Here is a 16,334-nt window from a genome sequence, read left to right as displayed (position 1 = left end):
ATGCCAAATTCAGTGGCATATCTGCACACTCCTGTAAAATGAAAATATTCATCTTTCAGAAAAAGAAATGCATGTGCATCGTAGGGCTCTGTCGAGCGTTGTGAGGGGAGGGGAGGGTCAGGCGAAGCGTGGAGGGGCTGCCAGTCGGCCGGCTCTGGAGGAGAGGGTCAGGTGGACGTACGTAATAACCACCGGCTGCTGCTCTGATCCCGAGCTGTTTATCGACGGAAGGAGAGCTCAGAGATTATACCCTAGCTTTTGGGATTAAAAAGTAGATTCATCTTCGCAGACCTGCATGCGGCAGCGATCCGTGGCGGTGACCTCCACTGTCAGGTGTTCGTGAACGCAAAAACACATCTGCCCAGGTCATTTGTGTTGAACAGAAACGATCCTACGCGAGAGGAGAATTCACTTCACGGCCGGTTTGAACACACCTTGGCAAAGTGACCGGCGAGCGAAAGCAACTACCAAATCATCAGCTGCCTGAAAGCCTCTCGAGGCCTGAAGACTGAACTCTGGTAACTTCACTGATATCCCTACACAGCACAGTGCTACGTGACCTGGTGCAGTGGTCTGACTGCAAACCTGCACGCTCTGGGCTCCCGCGTCACATCGGTGGCATCACTGGTCTCGTGCTGCTTTCCCACAGCGGCTGGAATAAACTGCACACTGAGGATATCAAGCATAGAACTGGTCGGATTTACAGAAAATCAATGTCGTTTTGGCAGCTTCGATTTAATACAAAACGACCTATTTCTGCACAGGAGAGACGGAGTGTAAAAAGCGTCCTTCCAATAGATATGACAGGAGCAAAGGAAGACACAGAAAGTGAAGTCATTTTCCTTTCAAACTGCAAACCTTTTTCGGAGACAGTGACAAGAGAGGCTGGCTGAAGTAAACACCTCTCCTACTCTCCTTCCCAGTGTTTGTTCTAATCTAATCCTGCTGTCGAGTTCAGCGGCAGTCTCAAGCTGAGCAAAACGCCCGCAGGCGTTTACAGCAAACCTACAAACACGGAATCAAAAGCTGAACTTGTCTGACTCTTCTCTTCACCTCCTTTCTTCTCATGTCTCTCCTCCATTCACGCTCGCTTGGCTTCTTACGCGTAAAGTTGCCGAGTTTTCTTCTTTGCTTCACTCACACTTGGTAAGCCTTCTGGGCTTGCTTCTGAATCGTTCTGCACCTGGAGTGATGTGTGTTATTCATCAAAGAGAGGCGTCAGTCTGGAGGGCAGCTACCTGTCGATCCTGTCATCAGCAAAACGGGGCCTCTCGCCTCTTCTCAAATTTACACTTAGACGTATTTAGTTGGTTCCTTTTATAAGGGCACCGTAGCCTCTTCTGCGGAGAGCAGCCAAAGAATGAACGCAGCCCAGAAATGTCTGGATAGTCTGTGATGAATACATCTGGCTACTAAATAGAATCACTTAGAAAAGAAAAGGGCAGTAACTTTGCAAATTTTGAGAGACATGTTTCAAGTCCACACGCCGGCAGAACTGACGGAATGATGTCAAGTTTGCAGGCAGTTTTAGGGCAGCACGCCGGAACAGCGGTTAGCGCTGTTGCCCCAGAGCAAGAACGACCTGCGTTCGAGTTTGCACGATCTCCCCGTCCAAGGATATACAAAAAGTTAAATTAATCTGTAACTCTAAAACTGTGCGCAGTTGTGAATTTACCTTATTGATCACTCCTTAAAAACGGCACTCTACATTTCAGACTCATTTAACCATAAAAATAAAACACATGTTCTATAGACACGTTTCCACGAAGGTGTACAAGTGCCTAAGAGGCCTATCTGTATATTCGGACCACCATGTAGATACCGAGGTGTGCTGAAGTTTGGTGACGATGTCTTTCCCAACAGGTCTACATTACATAACTCAAGGATCCACATCAAACACCTCATCCAGATGAAGGACATTGTTTTTTTTCTTAATGTTACTAAAAGAAAAATCAAACAGAATTGTTCTGCTCACAATGTAATTGAAAATACTGAAGATCCTTCAGTAAGTGCAGCAAAGGTTTAATATACTACTGTAGGCCATTATCAGAAATGAGATCTTTTTTTTTTTTTTTCTCCCTCTGCATCACAAACTGTACCAGAGAGCATCACCATTCGCTGGAGAGCAGGAGATCAAATGGTGAAACAAGTGTTACATCATCGGGTTGCTAAGCAACACAAAGTCAGACAACAACCCATGTTCTGTCTTCCTAGCATGCGATCCAGTCTATATAAATACAGGACTGTTCGAAATAACATTTACAGACATAGTGTTGCACTGCCTGCTGCTGAAGTGGAAGATTAATAGCCTGAACATCGCGGGAACATGACATCAACACATGACAGAACGCAGGGTTTACCTCTTTCACTGTGTCTCCTTAGTTTGACAGTTGCCAGATGCTACTTGTACATTCACTCAAGTAATGGGATTGCCACTGGTTTGAAGCAGTGTGCAGACATGTGCTTCATACTTCAAGTTGAGGAATTCAAAAATGAACAGACAACAAAAATCTGTCGAACTCAACCCGAGTACTTCGCTGTGTGCACCCTTCACAAGGATTGTAAACATGTGGATATGTCACTTTTCACACATCAATATCTAAATATTGAATAGTATTTAGTAATTTGGAATAAAGCAGTATGAAGCACCACTGCTTTGACCTGGCCAGTGCATGCATTTGCTTTGGAAGTGAGTGAAAAGAAACAACATTTCTGTAATTCTATTTGTCATTTTATTGATCAGAGCTGTTAACATTGTAGATAGCAATTAGGTCACCTATCTATCATAGTATCTATTTGTGGCTATGTTAAATGAGTGGCCAGACTTTATAAGTGAAATATATAGTTTGGTGCCTGAGGAAATTTAAATGGCACAGATGGTGCAAAATGTGCCCAAATGGCACATTTGCAGACTCTACCTGAGAACTCAGAGGTTGACGTTCAGATGTTTTGCTATGGTTTGTTCGAGATGTGGAGTTGCAGCTGCATCAGTCCTCAGGGATGTGCATTCTAAAACTGTCATTTAAAAAAAAAAAAAAAAAATCTTTCCTTTATTAATTTAATTTACTCGGACCCAGTGACTCTAAATCAGAAAACATATTTAAAGTGTCCCCTTTGTTGTGATAGCTTGCTTATTCCAATAGACCTTGTAATAAGCACTCAAGCAGAGACACAAAACAAAGGCTTGTTCTGAAGAGGTTATGGTTACTTTGGTGGGTTAAGTGGCTTGTGAGACTGCTTCTACAAAGCATAGAAATGGAAGGGACTTCAGAGCTCTATGATTTGTGAATACAATTCAGGGTGCATAGGCCAACGTGCTGTAAAAGCACAGCAACCTCATCGAATCAACCACATGCCAAGGTGACAGAGCATGACAGTACAGTGCCGAATACTCCCCCTGCAGCAAAGTCCCCCCCGGCCATTGACAGGAGAGAGAGAAAAGAAACAGACGTGTCCTTGAGAGAAGACTCTCAAGATCAGTGAGCAGGTAATCTTTTTCCCTCTCCTTTCCTAAAGTATTTCTCAAATGTTGCTGGAACTTTTCAAAGCATCCCAACAGGCTATTTTTGATTCATACCGAGCAGTTACAGCGCGATACTGCTGATCACGTTCCGAAGAAAAGGGACCGGCATTGTTGTCAGCGTGCAAATATCTGATCGCGCCGGTGAGTTCTCATTCAAACGCAGATGAAATCTCACATTCGCACGGACTTTTATCTGCTATTGTGCAAGTGATCCTTGAACAAAGGGTTTTCTGTATTGTCTCCAATGAGAGAGAAGTGTGGGTGTGGAAATGCACCGGTCGACCTTGAGAAGAGTTTGCTGACATCACAACCGATTTGATCAAGTATGCACACACTATATCCACACCAGCTGAGCTGTAGCTAGATGTTAAGACACATCTATCATGGTTGAATTTATCCTCTATGTGCTGCAGCCTCATTGCTTTGGGTAACACCTCACCACTTTTCTGACTGACAGTAACAATTAAATATAAATTACATTCAAACCAGGACTGTTGCACACAAAGTGACTGTGAAATCAAAGTATAATGCAAAAAGTATATGTTATCCAATACAGCTCTGTGTAAGAAATCATCAAATGGTTATGGTAATATTGGGAAATAGAGCAGTAATTATTAGTATGATAAAGAGCAATACCAATAGTGATAATGGTGAGGTAACATAATTATGGGTTCAACCATTACATCATCTATAATTGGTACATTCATTTACATGACCGCTGAGTGACATGATGGAGATAGAGAAAGTTTACAATATGTAAATTTATGCTGGTCATACTTTGCATATTCTTACCACGGATAAGAAAAGTGACTTAATTTATAATCAAGATTTAATTTCAAAGTGATAAGCTTTTGGAGTTTCATTTATGACATTTATAATTAGGTTCCTGTCTGATCTTGTCATCTGCTGACTGTGGCGCAGAACAAAACCGTGAAAAAATGAGTTTACTGAACAATAAAGCTATGTGGAACACAACAACACAGATGATACCTTTTTAAAACATAACGGTAGGGAATTGTCAGTTCTTCAGATGTGTCTTCCTCCTTTTGATTGTTTTAGATCTCAAGCCCCTCCTGAGGAGATTGGAACCTCAAAGAAACTACCTAATTAACCCTGTAATTACATAAAGGAATGATGAAAAGTAAAAGACTAACTTTTAGTCGCGCCGCACTTATTTTAACTCTTCAGAGCCCAACATCGGGTTAATTGCACTGTATTATAAAACAACACATCTTCTACAACAGCTCACAAACAGTACATCCACCAATGCCACTTCACTGCACACGCACAACACAGAACATGGATGCCACAAGCATAGCGAAAGAAACACAGTTAATAAATACACAGTAAAAGGTATCACTCTCTCCAACACACACACACACACACAGACATTCTCAGACAACAGTCCATGCATCATGCTGGAACAACGAGAGACACGGGGGAAACTGATCTCTGTGGAAACAAAGCTGTGTGTGTTTTGTTTTCTCCAAACAAAAACCGAAGTAGCGCTTGGTCGAAAGCAAAAGGCACTGCTGCATTTAGGGTGTGCCCAAGTCCATTTAGCTATTTAAATGGCGAATAATGTTGGCGCAAAGTGAGGCGCACGACGCAAAGGAGCTGTATTTAGACTCTGAATTTGGACGTTTTGGACCGAACATAAATCTAAACCAATTTGAGTGTGAGCTCCCGTTCCCTTTAATAGCAGTGGCACTCATTGACAGGGATGTGATCCTCGGCTGCTGGACCCTCCGCCCCGCCATTTCATAATCATCTGTCCCATCACTAACTCTGTTTGACTGCATATGAAAAAGTTAATTGATATTTAACTGGCGGGTCTTTAAAAAGTACCATGCTCATCAAAAACTGGGGGGATGAGAGGGGGGAAATACGTCCTTAATGAGGAAAATATTAATGAGCTTCCTCCTGCGCGTTTGACTTTAGACGAGCTGCTGGTCGCTCGGTGCGCCTGACCACACCTTGTGAAGGCCAGAAACTTTGCTTATTTCTCATGTCAGCATTTTAATTCTACTTAATCCTCCATCCTATTAAATGTTTACCCCCAATCTACTTTAATCTGCTCACCTTGCTTTTCGCTTAAATTCTCCTTCCACCTTTTTTTTTTTTTTGCTCCACCTGCATCTTTCTGTTTCTCTCTCTGCTCTGTTGACTTCATTCGTCAGCAGTGTTACGCAATTTTTTGCAGTCGGCCCTGGTGCGTTCTGGATTTCTCACCAGGAAGTGAGCCACCATGCGGAGGCGGTTTGTTGTTAATGACCTAAGCGACGCAAATCGATGTGGTGCCGGACCAGGCACACTTACGGGCTTTTACAAAAACAGTGACATTAAGTGGGCCTGCGTTAAACTTGACGGGTCGCAGTTTGTGTGAGTCTCTCACTTTCACCCTCTGTGTGTCTCTGCCTAGGTACAGATACGAGATGTGTACAGCGAGTGGAGATTTTTCCACTTGTCGATCCATCACGGATGGCATCGCGCTCTCAGACTTATATAACTAAGAAATGTTAAAAAAGGGTCGCCAAATATAATTCAGCAGCTCTGAATATACCTGGGTGATCCGCCCGAGGATGTGTGAGTAATACAATGCCAAGCGTACGACGATGATAGAGGGGGTGAAAGGGAAGTCGCTGACCCTCCGAGGTCACCAGAGGTCAGAGACAAATTGCCTCGGCGTCTGACTGCCCCACTATTTGATGTGCTGGAGAACCAGGAACTAGAGGAACGTCATTAGAGTGGGTGTGATGGGTTTTAGGTCGAGAGACGATGGTGGCTGTCTTGAGTCTTCTGCGAGAGTGACATGTCACATGGTGGCGGGTCCTCTAGAGGCAGAGTAGATTTTACAGCCGACTCTTTGTTGAGGAGATCAAAGTGGGCATAAAATGTGATTAGAGGGTCTGGCAACACGGCCTCCCACATGATGGGGGAGCTCCTCCGTTTGTAACCCATCAGATTTTGGATCGCCTGCCTCGTATCTTTCGTCTGTGCTGTTGTCTTTGCTTTGCCTCGTCCTGATGGTGTTGCGTGCATTTGTTCAAAATGACTGAAAGGGAACTTGAATCTGAAAAACGAATCAAATCGCCAACTTATTCATCCTGTATTCATCAGCGACACCCTTACTCTGAACATTTGCCAATCTCTGCACTCCTGCGGAGCTGCTATAGCTTCATCTGTTCTCACTTTGAACAGTCTTTTTGCAGATGGTTTGACTCTTTTTATAATCTGGGATTAAGCTGGCAGAAGACGCAGGGAAATATGGTGTGATACACCAAAATTAGGATAGGGGGGAATTTACAGCTGCCAGGGATATTCATACAAACATGAGCACCTCATGAGAACGGGTGTGACTGCCATCAGGGAGGTAGTCATTTCTTTTTTCTCTTCTTAGCGGATTCTTTTGTTCTGTCTGCTCTAAACACAGCCTTCTTGTACTTCTTCTTCAACGCAATAACTTGATCAGCGATGCTGGAAAGTAGCCAGGTCTCTATGAAGATGTGGGCAGAACATTCTCTGATTTCCCTTTGGGAATCTGCAATATTAGCCAGAAGTAGTCTGGGTATCGGAACAGCCTAGAGTCCGAGCCAAGTTAGCTAAACTCTAATCCAAGCTCTCTTCCCTCTCTTCCTACGTTTTGTCTGTTTGAGGTGTGGAGCAGCTGGTCTGGTTCGCCCGCCATAGAGATGGTCTCAAGTCTGTGGCTTTTAATCCACTCCCCACCCTTCTTTTTCAAATATCTATGACTTTATTGGGGTCATAAGCAATAAGCGCATTTGTAATAAAGGGGAAAACAAGCAAATCCCCCCCCCAAAAAAATGCAGCTAAGCCTAAGGGAGCTACATCTGTATGTGCCGCTGTAGCCATGGTAACATGGATGAAGATCCAGGTGGGATTGAATTATTTCAATTTATTTCCAAGGAACACTTGTAAATGCTGGGACAGGTAAATGAGTGTTAATATGAGGTTAAAGCTAAAGTTGTATATCCATCGAACTCTGCCGCTGTTTAATGATTACGCAAAGTAAGGATATTTCTATTCTAAGACTGAGAGGATGTTTTTTTTTGTGTGATCCTGTGTAAATCATGGGTTTGTTTGTGTATCTGCGTGTGTGCTGTGTTGTGTAATAAATTCCTGCCCATGTTCTGTACTTTGTAACCCCGAGAGTGCAAAACTGTTCTGTTTACGTGTGTGGGTGTGTTTAGAATGATGCGTGTTTGTGTGTGTGTGTGTGTGTGCGCATGTGGATTGCGTATTGCTGGGACATTTATATCCCTATTTAACTGGACTGAAGCTGTCAGTCACTCACACTGGCTATCAGCAACTTTGTCAGATGTAAACTTTTAACCAATATTAATCTCCGGACTCAGACAGGAAGCCTCACTGATGGTTTGATTATCAATAAGCAATATATTAAACAAGACTGAAAGGCTGAAAGTGCTTTCAGAACTGCAGTTATATTAGTTCTACAGTATACACTACTACTACAGTGAAAATAACTGATTACATTTACAGTACCATAATAAGTAGCTGTGTTGAATCGCTTTGTGCTTATAAAAGTATTCCAGTCATACTCCAAGGAACCAGTTTTAACCACTTGACACTAGAGCATATGCGCACACACTGAATATGATGTTTGTGGGGTTGGTAATGATAGATACAAAGGATCGGTCCATAAACAAAAACAATAAATATGGAATTGGTTGATGAATAAATAGATTTTTTTTTACATTCATGTCAGCGTCTTGGCTCTTGTATTGCCTGCCTGAGCGTGTCTGAGAGTGTATGTGTTTGCAACAGTGTGTGCGAGTCTATGGTCCCACTTGTATTTGTTTATGTACTTATGCAAATGCACATGAGCGTTGTTTAAGTTTGTTACGGCGTTAACTCTAGAGATTTGAGAAGTTTGGAATACTTCTTGTTGAAACGCTCCGCCTGCATTTGTACGTAGGGTTGAGAGTTGTTCCAGTCTGTTCTCTTCAGAGATTTAACCATGGTGAGATGACTTTTTTTTGTATTTGTAGTTCGGTTGGTTGGTCTTCTGTTTTCTGTTGATGCCTTTGTATTGAATTAGTGTTGTGTTATATTTTTCCCATTTATTTTTGTAAAAACCTTTGGAAGGTCAATAAAGTATCGTTTTCAAAGACATGGTTTAGGTGTGTTATGCCTTTCTCCTCCCACCATGGGCAATTTGTTGACAAGAAAATCTGGGTTGTAATTCGACGCAACGTAGAAATTGATCGACTGCTACATTGTCCAATGAAATATCGAATGTTGGGGTGCTGCTAGTAGATGTACTTTTCCCGTGTGCCTCTGACCAAAAACAAAAAAACCACACTACAAACTCAGGCATCCAACTACCAACCTGCGGTCCCAAACATCTGAAGGAGGGGTGGACAGAGCAAAAGTCCTAGAGAGGAAGACGGGAGCATTGGAGAGCAGGCAGGAGAGTGGTCTACAGGCTTGATAACTCAAAACTTTCGAAGCAGCACACTGAAATTTGCATAAACTTGCTTAACCAATCAGCGGGACGAGCCCGTCCCACAGCACCAGCCATAGTCATAACGCAATTTGACATCCACTGTCTGGCATGGAACTAATTGCTCTCTGAATGCTCTGGCTCTGCATCTCTGGTGTTTTCGTGTCATTTAGACAAGCTTATGAGCAAAACTCCTCAGTCTTTATTAACTCAAAAGTTTTTTTTCATCAGTGTTTTTGGAACTTGCTCATCATATCACTTTGTCTTTTTTATAGCCAGTGAAGCATAACGTTCCCTTTTCATCCCTTACCTCTTGCAAACGCTGGATGTGTTCTCGGCAGGTTTCTAAGTCGCTGTCACCAGGAACCACAATCAGACCCAGAGGAATGGCTGGAGATACAGAGGAACAGCACAATTATCCAAGAGCACTTTGATATCTACGTACAGAGTGGCGCTCCATTTCAACCACCAGGATCCTGTGAGAATGACGGCTAGCTTTCATTCTGGTCATCTACCAGGGAGCAATGTATACCTCAGACTCGACATAATATATCTATATTTACAGTATTAATGAAGTAATGATAGAAACAAAGTTAACAAAGTTAGAGTCTGAAATGTTGTCAGTTTGGCTATTCAGCTTATTCTGTCATTTAAAATGCAGAAAATTAGTTTAGGCATAAAAAAGAAAAACAGTCAATGAAGATCTTTCTCTTAAGATTCAAATTTCCTGCACAAAACAACATAGTGTAGCTTTAAAACAAGGAAATATATGCTGTAAATATAAGACAATATATGCTATAAAAAGGTTATCCATAATTCAGAGGAAATATCATTAAGAATATAGATGGCAGTGAGAGACAAATTCTTGACACGTGCCTTGAATTACACATGATATTTGTCAGTTTATAAGTTGCAGTTTGTCATCAGCTAATGCAATTGTGTCTAATGAGAAAGACTAACATTCCGCAAGTGACATCATCTCATATAAAAGCTAACCAAATCTTCCTAGCGCCTGTTCCATATATTAACTCAGTGACTAACACTCAGTTCTTATAACTGAAGCTGTCAATATGGCCAGACTTGTTGTGATTTTTATTTTTCGTACCTTCTTTTCTACAAAGGCGACAGCCATGTTGGTGTCGGTGAAGTATATTGAATGAGATGATGTGGCTCACTGATCAGATGCAAAACTAAAAGTTATTTTACTATCTTTACAAAATACTTTCTTGCCATGCAAAAAATTAAAATCTACAGACTACGAGCCCCATGCTGGAAGGGGCGGGACTTCACATCTCTGCTACACAGGAATATTTGTTGAGATCATCAAGTTTATAGAAAAGGTGTTAAAGCTGTTCATCGAGGGGTTAGCTTAGGAGTCTGTCACAGAGTCTGTCACCAGAGTGCTGCTAATAATGAACAAGGAGCTGGATGAAGTAACACAGTAATCTGCTGCTTTTCACCGTGAACATTATCATAGTTAATAAAAACTTAACACAGCTGTTGTCCCCTTTTAGAGATGAAAAATGGTGAATTGTAAGTTACACTGATTCATCTGTAGTTCTAGAAGTGCGTGTATCACCCACCGCTGCTCAACATCACAAAGATAATAAATGAGTCTCATTTTCCGTGCAGAATATGATTACAGCGTGACACGACCTGATCATGAGGGAGACATTTGTCGAGCAGCGATGTGGCGCAGCCCAGTATTCAAGAACTGTGTATACATGTGGCGCCTCCATATCCGACAAAGTTCCATCCAGCGCCACGACTCAGTGCCAGCGGTGCCTTTTATTTTATTAAATGAGCCTGACCGGGCTGGCTCATCATCAGTGAGCCGACATGCATCTTTGCAACAATAAAGACGGCTCCCCGAGGCAGCGCGGGGCTGCCATCCGCTGCACCGACACAACACTGCTGGCTGAACATCACACAGCTCAGTGTGCTGAAAGAGCCGTCAAACCGAGCGAGAAGCTCCTGAACACACACACACACACACACACACACTGACAGTAAATATCTGAATGACAAAGACAAAGGCTACACTGGGGGCGAGCAGTAGTAAAAAAATATATCTATAAAAACAAACCTCTCTCCAAACATTCCTGAGAAGGTGACTGTCTTCATTATCCCACACTTCCACATCTATCGTCCATCTCATTACATAACTTTCACCGTATACTGCACTATATAATCTAATATAGCATTTACAGTACTGATGGTATTTCAGTGGCTTTGCTATTGTAAATTCAACATCTCTGAATGACTTGCAGAGATTTCCTTGTTGTCTGGCTCCCATTGCATTCACTCGTTAGCACTGTAGCCCTTTCCTAGTGTTCATTCTCAGTGACTTTGAATTTCTCCATTGTTTACCTAGACCTTACTTGCTTTTTTTTTTTTTTTTGTGGACTTTCTTGAGGGAAAGAAATCCTTCAGAGATTTATTTGCTTCATTAAACTGCCTGTCTGGATCCCTTCCCCGCCTCTCCTACCTGCACGTCTTTTGTACTTTTGGATTTTGGTAATTTAACCAATGAATTCCCTCAGCTCCGCTTCCCGTTGTCTGCAATTGGGTCCAATCCCTAAATGTTTGCTGTAAGCCTGCTTGCACAACTGGGGCAGCGGTAACTTAAAGCTCTCCTCTGTCTTGTTATTCGGACTAAACAACAAATCTGTCTCTCGCGAGCACCGAGCTATATCGTGGTCGTTGATTATGAAATACGAAACATGCGCACATATACAGATTTCCCCCTTGGATTAAATTTAGCTCTCTGTACGGCATGTACAAATGATATGCATTACACAGAAACAAAGAAGAGCCATGTCTCCATTTACACCAATTTAAGTTGTTTTCAGTATCATACCACATGCTTGTTATTAAAGGTTACAGCGCCTCCCTGTGTCAAAACTGTGAACTGACTGCAGGTCTGTTACTGTGTGTGTGCGTGTGTGTGTGTGCGCGCACACTGCAAAGCCAGCTGAGTTCCTGCTGAGCGACAGACACACAGAGGAGGAGCTTTGCCTCTTTATATTCCTAAAACATCAGGGATGCAAGCACTGCTCATTGTGTTTTCTCCCTCTCTTTCTGTGTGTGTGTGTGTGTGTGTGTGTGTTGCGCAGTATGGAAATCACAAACACAAAGCTTCACCGCAGCAGCGAGGGCTGAAAGGCTGTGACGCATGACGGAGAGGCGGCTGATCCCGTTGACCTTCACGTCACTGCTTCACCTTCTAATCACGCGGCAGTTTTATTCCCACTTCACCTGAAAAGTGCGGCCGCCACTCAGGTACATCGACCTGCAGCTGCGTGATGGACAGCTGGTTGTGATGCTGCTGTTACCAACTCATAAGTTCTTTTCTCACTGATAATCTCCCTGCACAACAACATTCTGCTGTAGACCAATGCCGTGCCTTCAGTACATTTATGTAAAATCTTATGGAACGATTGGATTGTTTGCTCTCCAGATCACAAGAGGCACATTTGGGCTGGAAAATATGGTTGAAGATTAATAATATCAAAAATGACATTATTGCTTTTTGGGTTTTGTTTCACACTCTGTACATTTCCTATTTTTTGTTTTGAGAATTATACAGTATAACGGCATAATCATAATTACATAAGTGTATGATTGCAAACTGTTTCCTATTCAGATTCTATTTCAGGTATTTGATTTGAAAATGCAAGGAAACATTGTTCACAACACTACATTCATGAACGTACAGCATGCATGTGTGTGTGTGTGTGTGTGTTTTGTTCCTTACATGCTTGTCGCAGCTTGTCCTTGTCATAGTGCAGAGCCTCATAGTCGCTCATACTGATCCGGCTCACCCGGATCCTCAGTCTGTCTGGGACTGGCTGCTGACTGAAACACAAAACAGGACCGGAACACTTCAAACAGATTCATGATAAGAAGTTGTACATTATCATGTTCTGTTAGACGCTCACCTGTTGGAAAGTCAAGGTTACATATCGGATTTGTTCTGATTTGTCAATGTTGTGTAAAGGCTATTGCGCGCAGAGTGTTAGATAAGGATACCGACAGAGCAGTCGTTTATTTCATCAGTGTTTGTCCATGTTTTCTGAAAAGCTAACAGATGCAGAAAAATGGAGGGCAGTGTAGCCAATAATTCCAGCGAGACTACCACAGGACACGATGTTCAGACAATGGGCGACATCCAAATTACTGAAAACTATCTTGGTGGTCAATTTCTCTCATTGGTGGGGTGAAAAAAACCTAATTTCATCAGTTTTTGGAAGCGAGCGCTTGTGCACGGATCTTACTCATTGAGGTGCGGCAGTGAGGTCCGCCGCTTGGTTTTCTGAACCATGTTCGCCTGGTTTCTAAGGCTGATGTGGATGACAGAGGGGGCAAGTCGGCACGGCTCACCATCCACCTAGAAATAATACAAATCAACCAATCAGTCAGAACAATCCAATACCCTGCTTAACAAATTAATACCCTGCTGCTGTAGCTGCATTCAGTCATTATCAGTAACAGAATGTGACTGCCACTTGGCAGCTGCTTAGTGTGAATAATTAGTGTAATTACATAAATACGGTGCAGCTGGAGCAGTGTGAAAGCTTGGAGTGGCGCAAACACAATGATAGGTAAAATGCGCACCTGTACTGGGAGAGGTTTCGTCGTGGTGAGGGTGACTTCTCTGCACTGGTTCAGCCGCTCGCCGTGACCTCCGACCTGGAGAGTAGCCTACAAGCACACGTGCCAAATTTTACAGTCGTTATTCCAGCCATGACTGAAACACTGTGCCTTTCTACCATTTCTCATGCAGCATCAGAACCACAAACAGATGGATGATTAGTTTTAATAACCTGCGCCTTTTAACACACGATGGTACTTTTACACTCCTGGGTCCAATTAAAGCCGTGCTGTCTTTTTGCCGCGTCTGTTTTTTCTGATAAGTGAATCCTTTGGGATATTTAGAAAGCATCAGGGTCAATTAACAACACCAGTGTCAGGAATTAGTGTACTTTGTGTAATTAGACTATTAGCAGTTAAGTAGCTACATTCATCAGCAGCTTGCTGGTAGCTCAGCTACATTCATATTTGTACAGTGATTCAATTATTTGTATTACTGTTAGGTCATTTTTTTGGGTAGTAAACAGAAACAACAAACAGTTTTGGGCCATAAACATAAAGCAAAGGATTTTTTTTTTTTATTTTAGGCATACCCAGGCAAATATACTGATACTGCTTTTTATTAGCAAGAGCTCAGACAAGTTGTTGATTCCTTTTTAAGAAGTTAAATGTAAAGTTAACTGCGTAGTTCTGCTTGCTGCATGAGCACACCTTGACTGAAGGACATTGCATACAAATCAAAGATGACATTACTTGCATTTTTCCCTATGGTAACCTTCCAAAGCTATGATTTCAATGTAGCTTCCCAACACTGAACAACATTTACTGCTGTTTTGCCGTGCAGTTCTTTCCAACGTTTACATTTATATGAAGTAAGACAGACTCTCGGCTGGCTGATGGATGTCTTTCGCCAGTATCCATGACTACCGGGACACCGTGAGCTCCTTACCAGTGAGGTCATAGTGAATCCGATGACCTCGATGTATCCGTCGTCGTGGCGTTGTGGTTCAAAGTCATGATGATCACTGGGGTTTCCCCAGGGTGTAGTGCCTGCACAGTACCTAGAGAACACAACGCACACACCACATCAACACAACCGTTAGTTATATAGCAAGACATCTTCAGCTGTGTCTTCTCTACTCACAAAGGCAACAGGCCTTTTTTTAAATAATTTATAATTTAATCATTTATAAGCAACTGCAGTGGTACTATTTAACATCTTGTTTGAAAACCCATTGCTTTTTTTCCCTACAGTATTTACCCAATTGCACCACTGATACAGTCAAACAGAATGCCTTTATTAATTTTATGCTGACCCCAGTGCAGTCCCGCCCCAAAACTCAGCTGCATCAGAGATCGAGCCAAACAAACTCTGAAAGAAAGAACTTTTTTTGAAAGAAGCCTGCTTAATGTCGGCATTCTAACCATACCACAGTTAGAACTGAAACACAAAAAAGATGTTTTCTGCTTGCCGCAGTACAAAGAGAGAGGGACAGAGAGACAGAAGAACTCCAGACAGGCTGCCGCGTGGGAGCGAGCAGCCACGAGGAGAACGCAGCATGAGTGTGAAACTTCAACAGGGACAGTAAAGGAGAGAAACACTGACGCATTTAAAAATGACAACAAATCATGGCAGAGTCTCTCAGCATGATTTTTTTTTTTTTTTGTTACATGACTATTTCTGTACAAAAAAGTGTGGCGGAGAACCCAACGCGATTTAATTGCCAAGTGAAAAATATGTCCACATTTGGAGCTTTGCTGGACTCGGTTTCTGACTCAGGCATCTTCTTACAACTGCATAAATGCCAGTTGGAGAAACTGTGTGGAGGAGAAAACGAGACACGTCCTGTAAATGTGATTTAGGAGCCGACAGCAAACTCTCCGGTGTAATGTTAATGCAAGCACTCAGCGGCAACAACACACAACACTCTCTCCGGCAGTTAAGGTGCTCACGATGTCAACAGCAGAGTAAAACAGATTCATATGGGGACGACATCGCTGTGAATGATCTCCAGCTGCACCGCGCATCAAACGTCACTAACAACTTGTTTAATTTTGATAACATACAGTGGTCTTTGTAACGCGCGGTGTGGGCTGGGACTGGGACTTTGAGTGCTTAAGGAAAATAAGAAATATGATTTCCCATCAGCACAACCTTATTCAGATATTTTTCCTTTAGCATCTCACAACTCTTAGCTGCCGAAAAAGTTTATTGAAGTCTGTTCTTGCAATTCTAACCAGTCAAATAATTCTAACAGTGGGTGGAATGAGCGAGCGCACTAAAGTAGTTTTGGCAAGGGGTTATCTGACGACTTGCTAGCCACTCGTGACCTACCTGAGTCTCAAGAGGAGTTAATTTCCCCATCTATCCGTGTGGATAATAGAGGCAGGGAGAGACATGGAGAGAGGGTTAGCAAGAGTCGCAGATCAGCTACGCCAGCCCTAAGACTATGAGGCTTGGAAGAACCAATGCAGCTGGGAAAGGACATGTCTGATCCAAGTCGAATGCCAACAGCGTTTCTACTCATAGGTGAGCCAGACCTCTTCCCCCTCCGGCTCTCCTAATCGAAACAACCCTGCAGCCCCTCTCCAGTGTCACGTGAGTCAGTCCCCATTTATGTCCTGGTAGATTCTGGTGCTGAGGACAGTTTTATTGACATTGCTAATGTTGAACAAGCAAACATCCCACTTGAGGCCCCGGAGTTCCCAAAGACTGTTAATGCCTTAAATGGA

General features: G+C 42.7%; 1 protein-coding gene across 6 annotated transcripts in view; it reads right to left on the bottom strand.

Annotated features, from left to right (window-relative positions):
• dgkza (diacylglycerol kinase, zeta a) overlaps positions 1-16,334 on the bottom strand; it is an 89,546-nt gene that overhangs the window by 31,680 nt on the left and 41,532 nt on the right. For 5 of the 6 annotated variants that reach the window (XM_037091251.1, XM_037091246.1, XM_037091249.1 and 2 more), the window contains 6 exons: positions 14,551-14,662; positions 13,626-13,712; positions 13,286-13,398; positions 12,766-12,866; positions 9,319-9,398; positions 8,895-8,939 (listed from right to left, as the gene is read on the bottom strand). In XM_037091251.1, coding sequence (XP_036947146.1) covers positions 8,895-8,939; positions 9,319-9,398; positions 12,766-12,866; positions 13,286-13,398; positions 13,626-13,712; positions 14,551-14,662 — 538 coding nt within the window. The remainder of the gene's footprint in view (positions 1-8,894; positions 8,940-9,318; positions 9,399-12,765; positions 12,867-13,285; positions 13,399-13,625; positions 13,713-14,550; positions 14,663-16,334) is intronic. The other variant, XM_037091247.1, reaches the window with a different exon arrangement.

This window comes from Acanthopagrus latus, chromosome 24 (genome assembly GCF_904848185.1).
Source record: "Acanthopagrus latus isolate v.2019 chromosome 24, fAcaLat1.1, whole genome shotgun sequence".
NCBI classification, from domain to species: Eukaryota; Metazoa; Chordata; class Actinopteri; order Spariformes; family Sparidae; genus Acanthopagrus; species Acanthopagrus latus.
The sequence above is the reverse complement of the archived record's forward strand: the minus strand, read 5'-3'. Positions and strand labels throughout refer to the sequence as shown.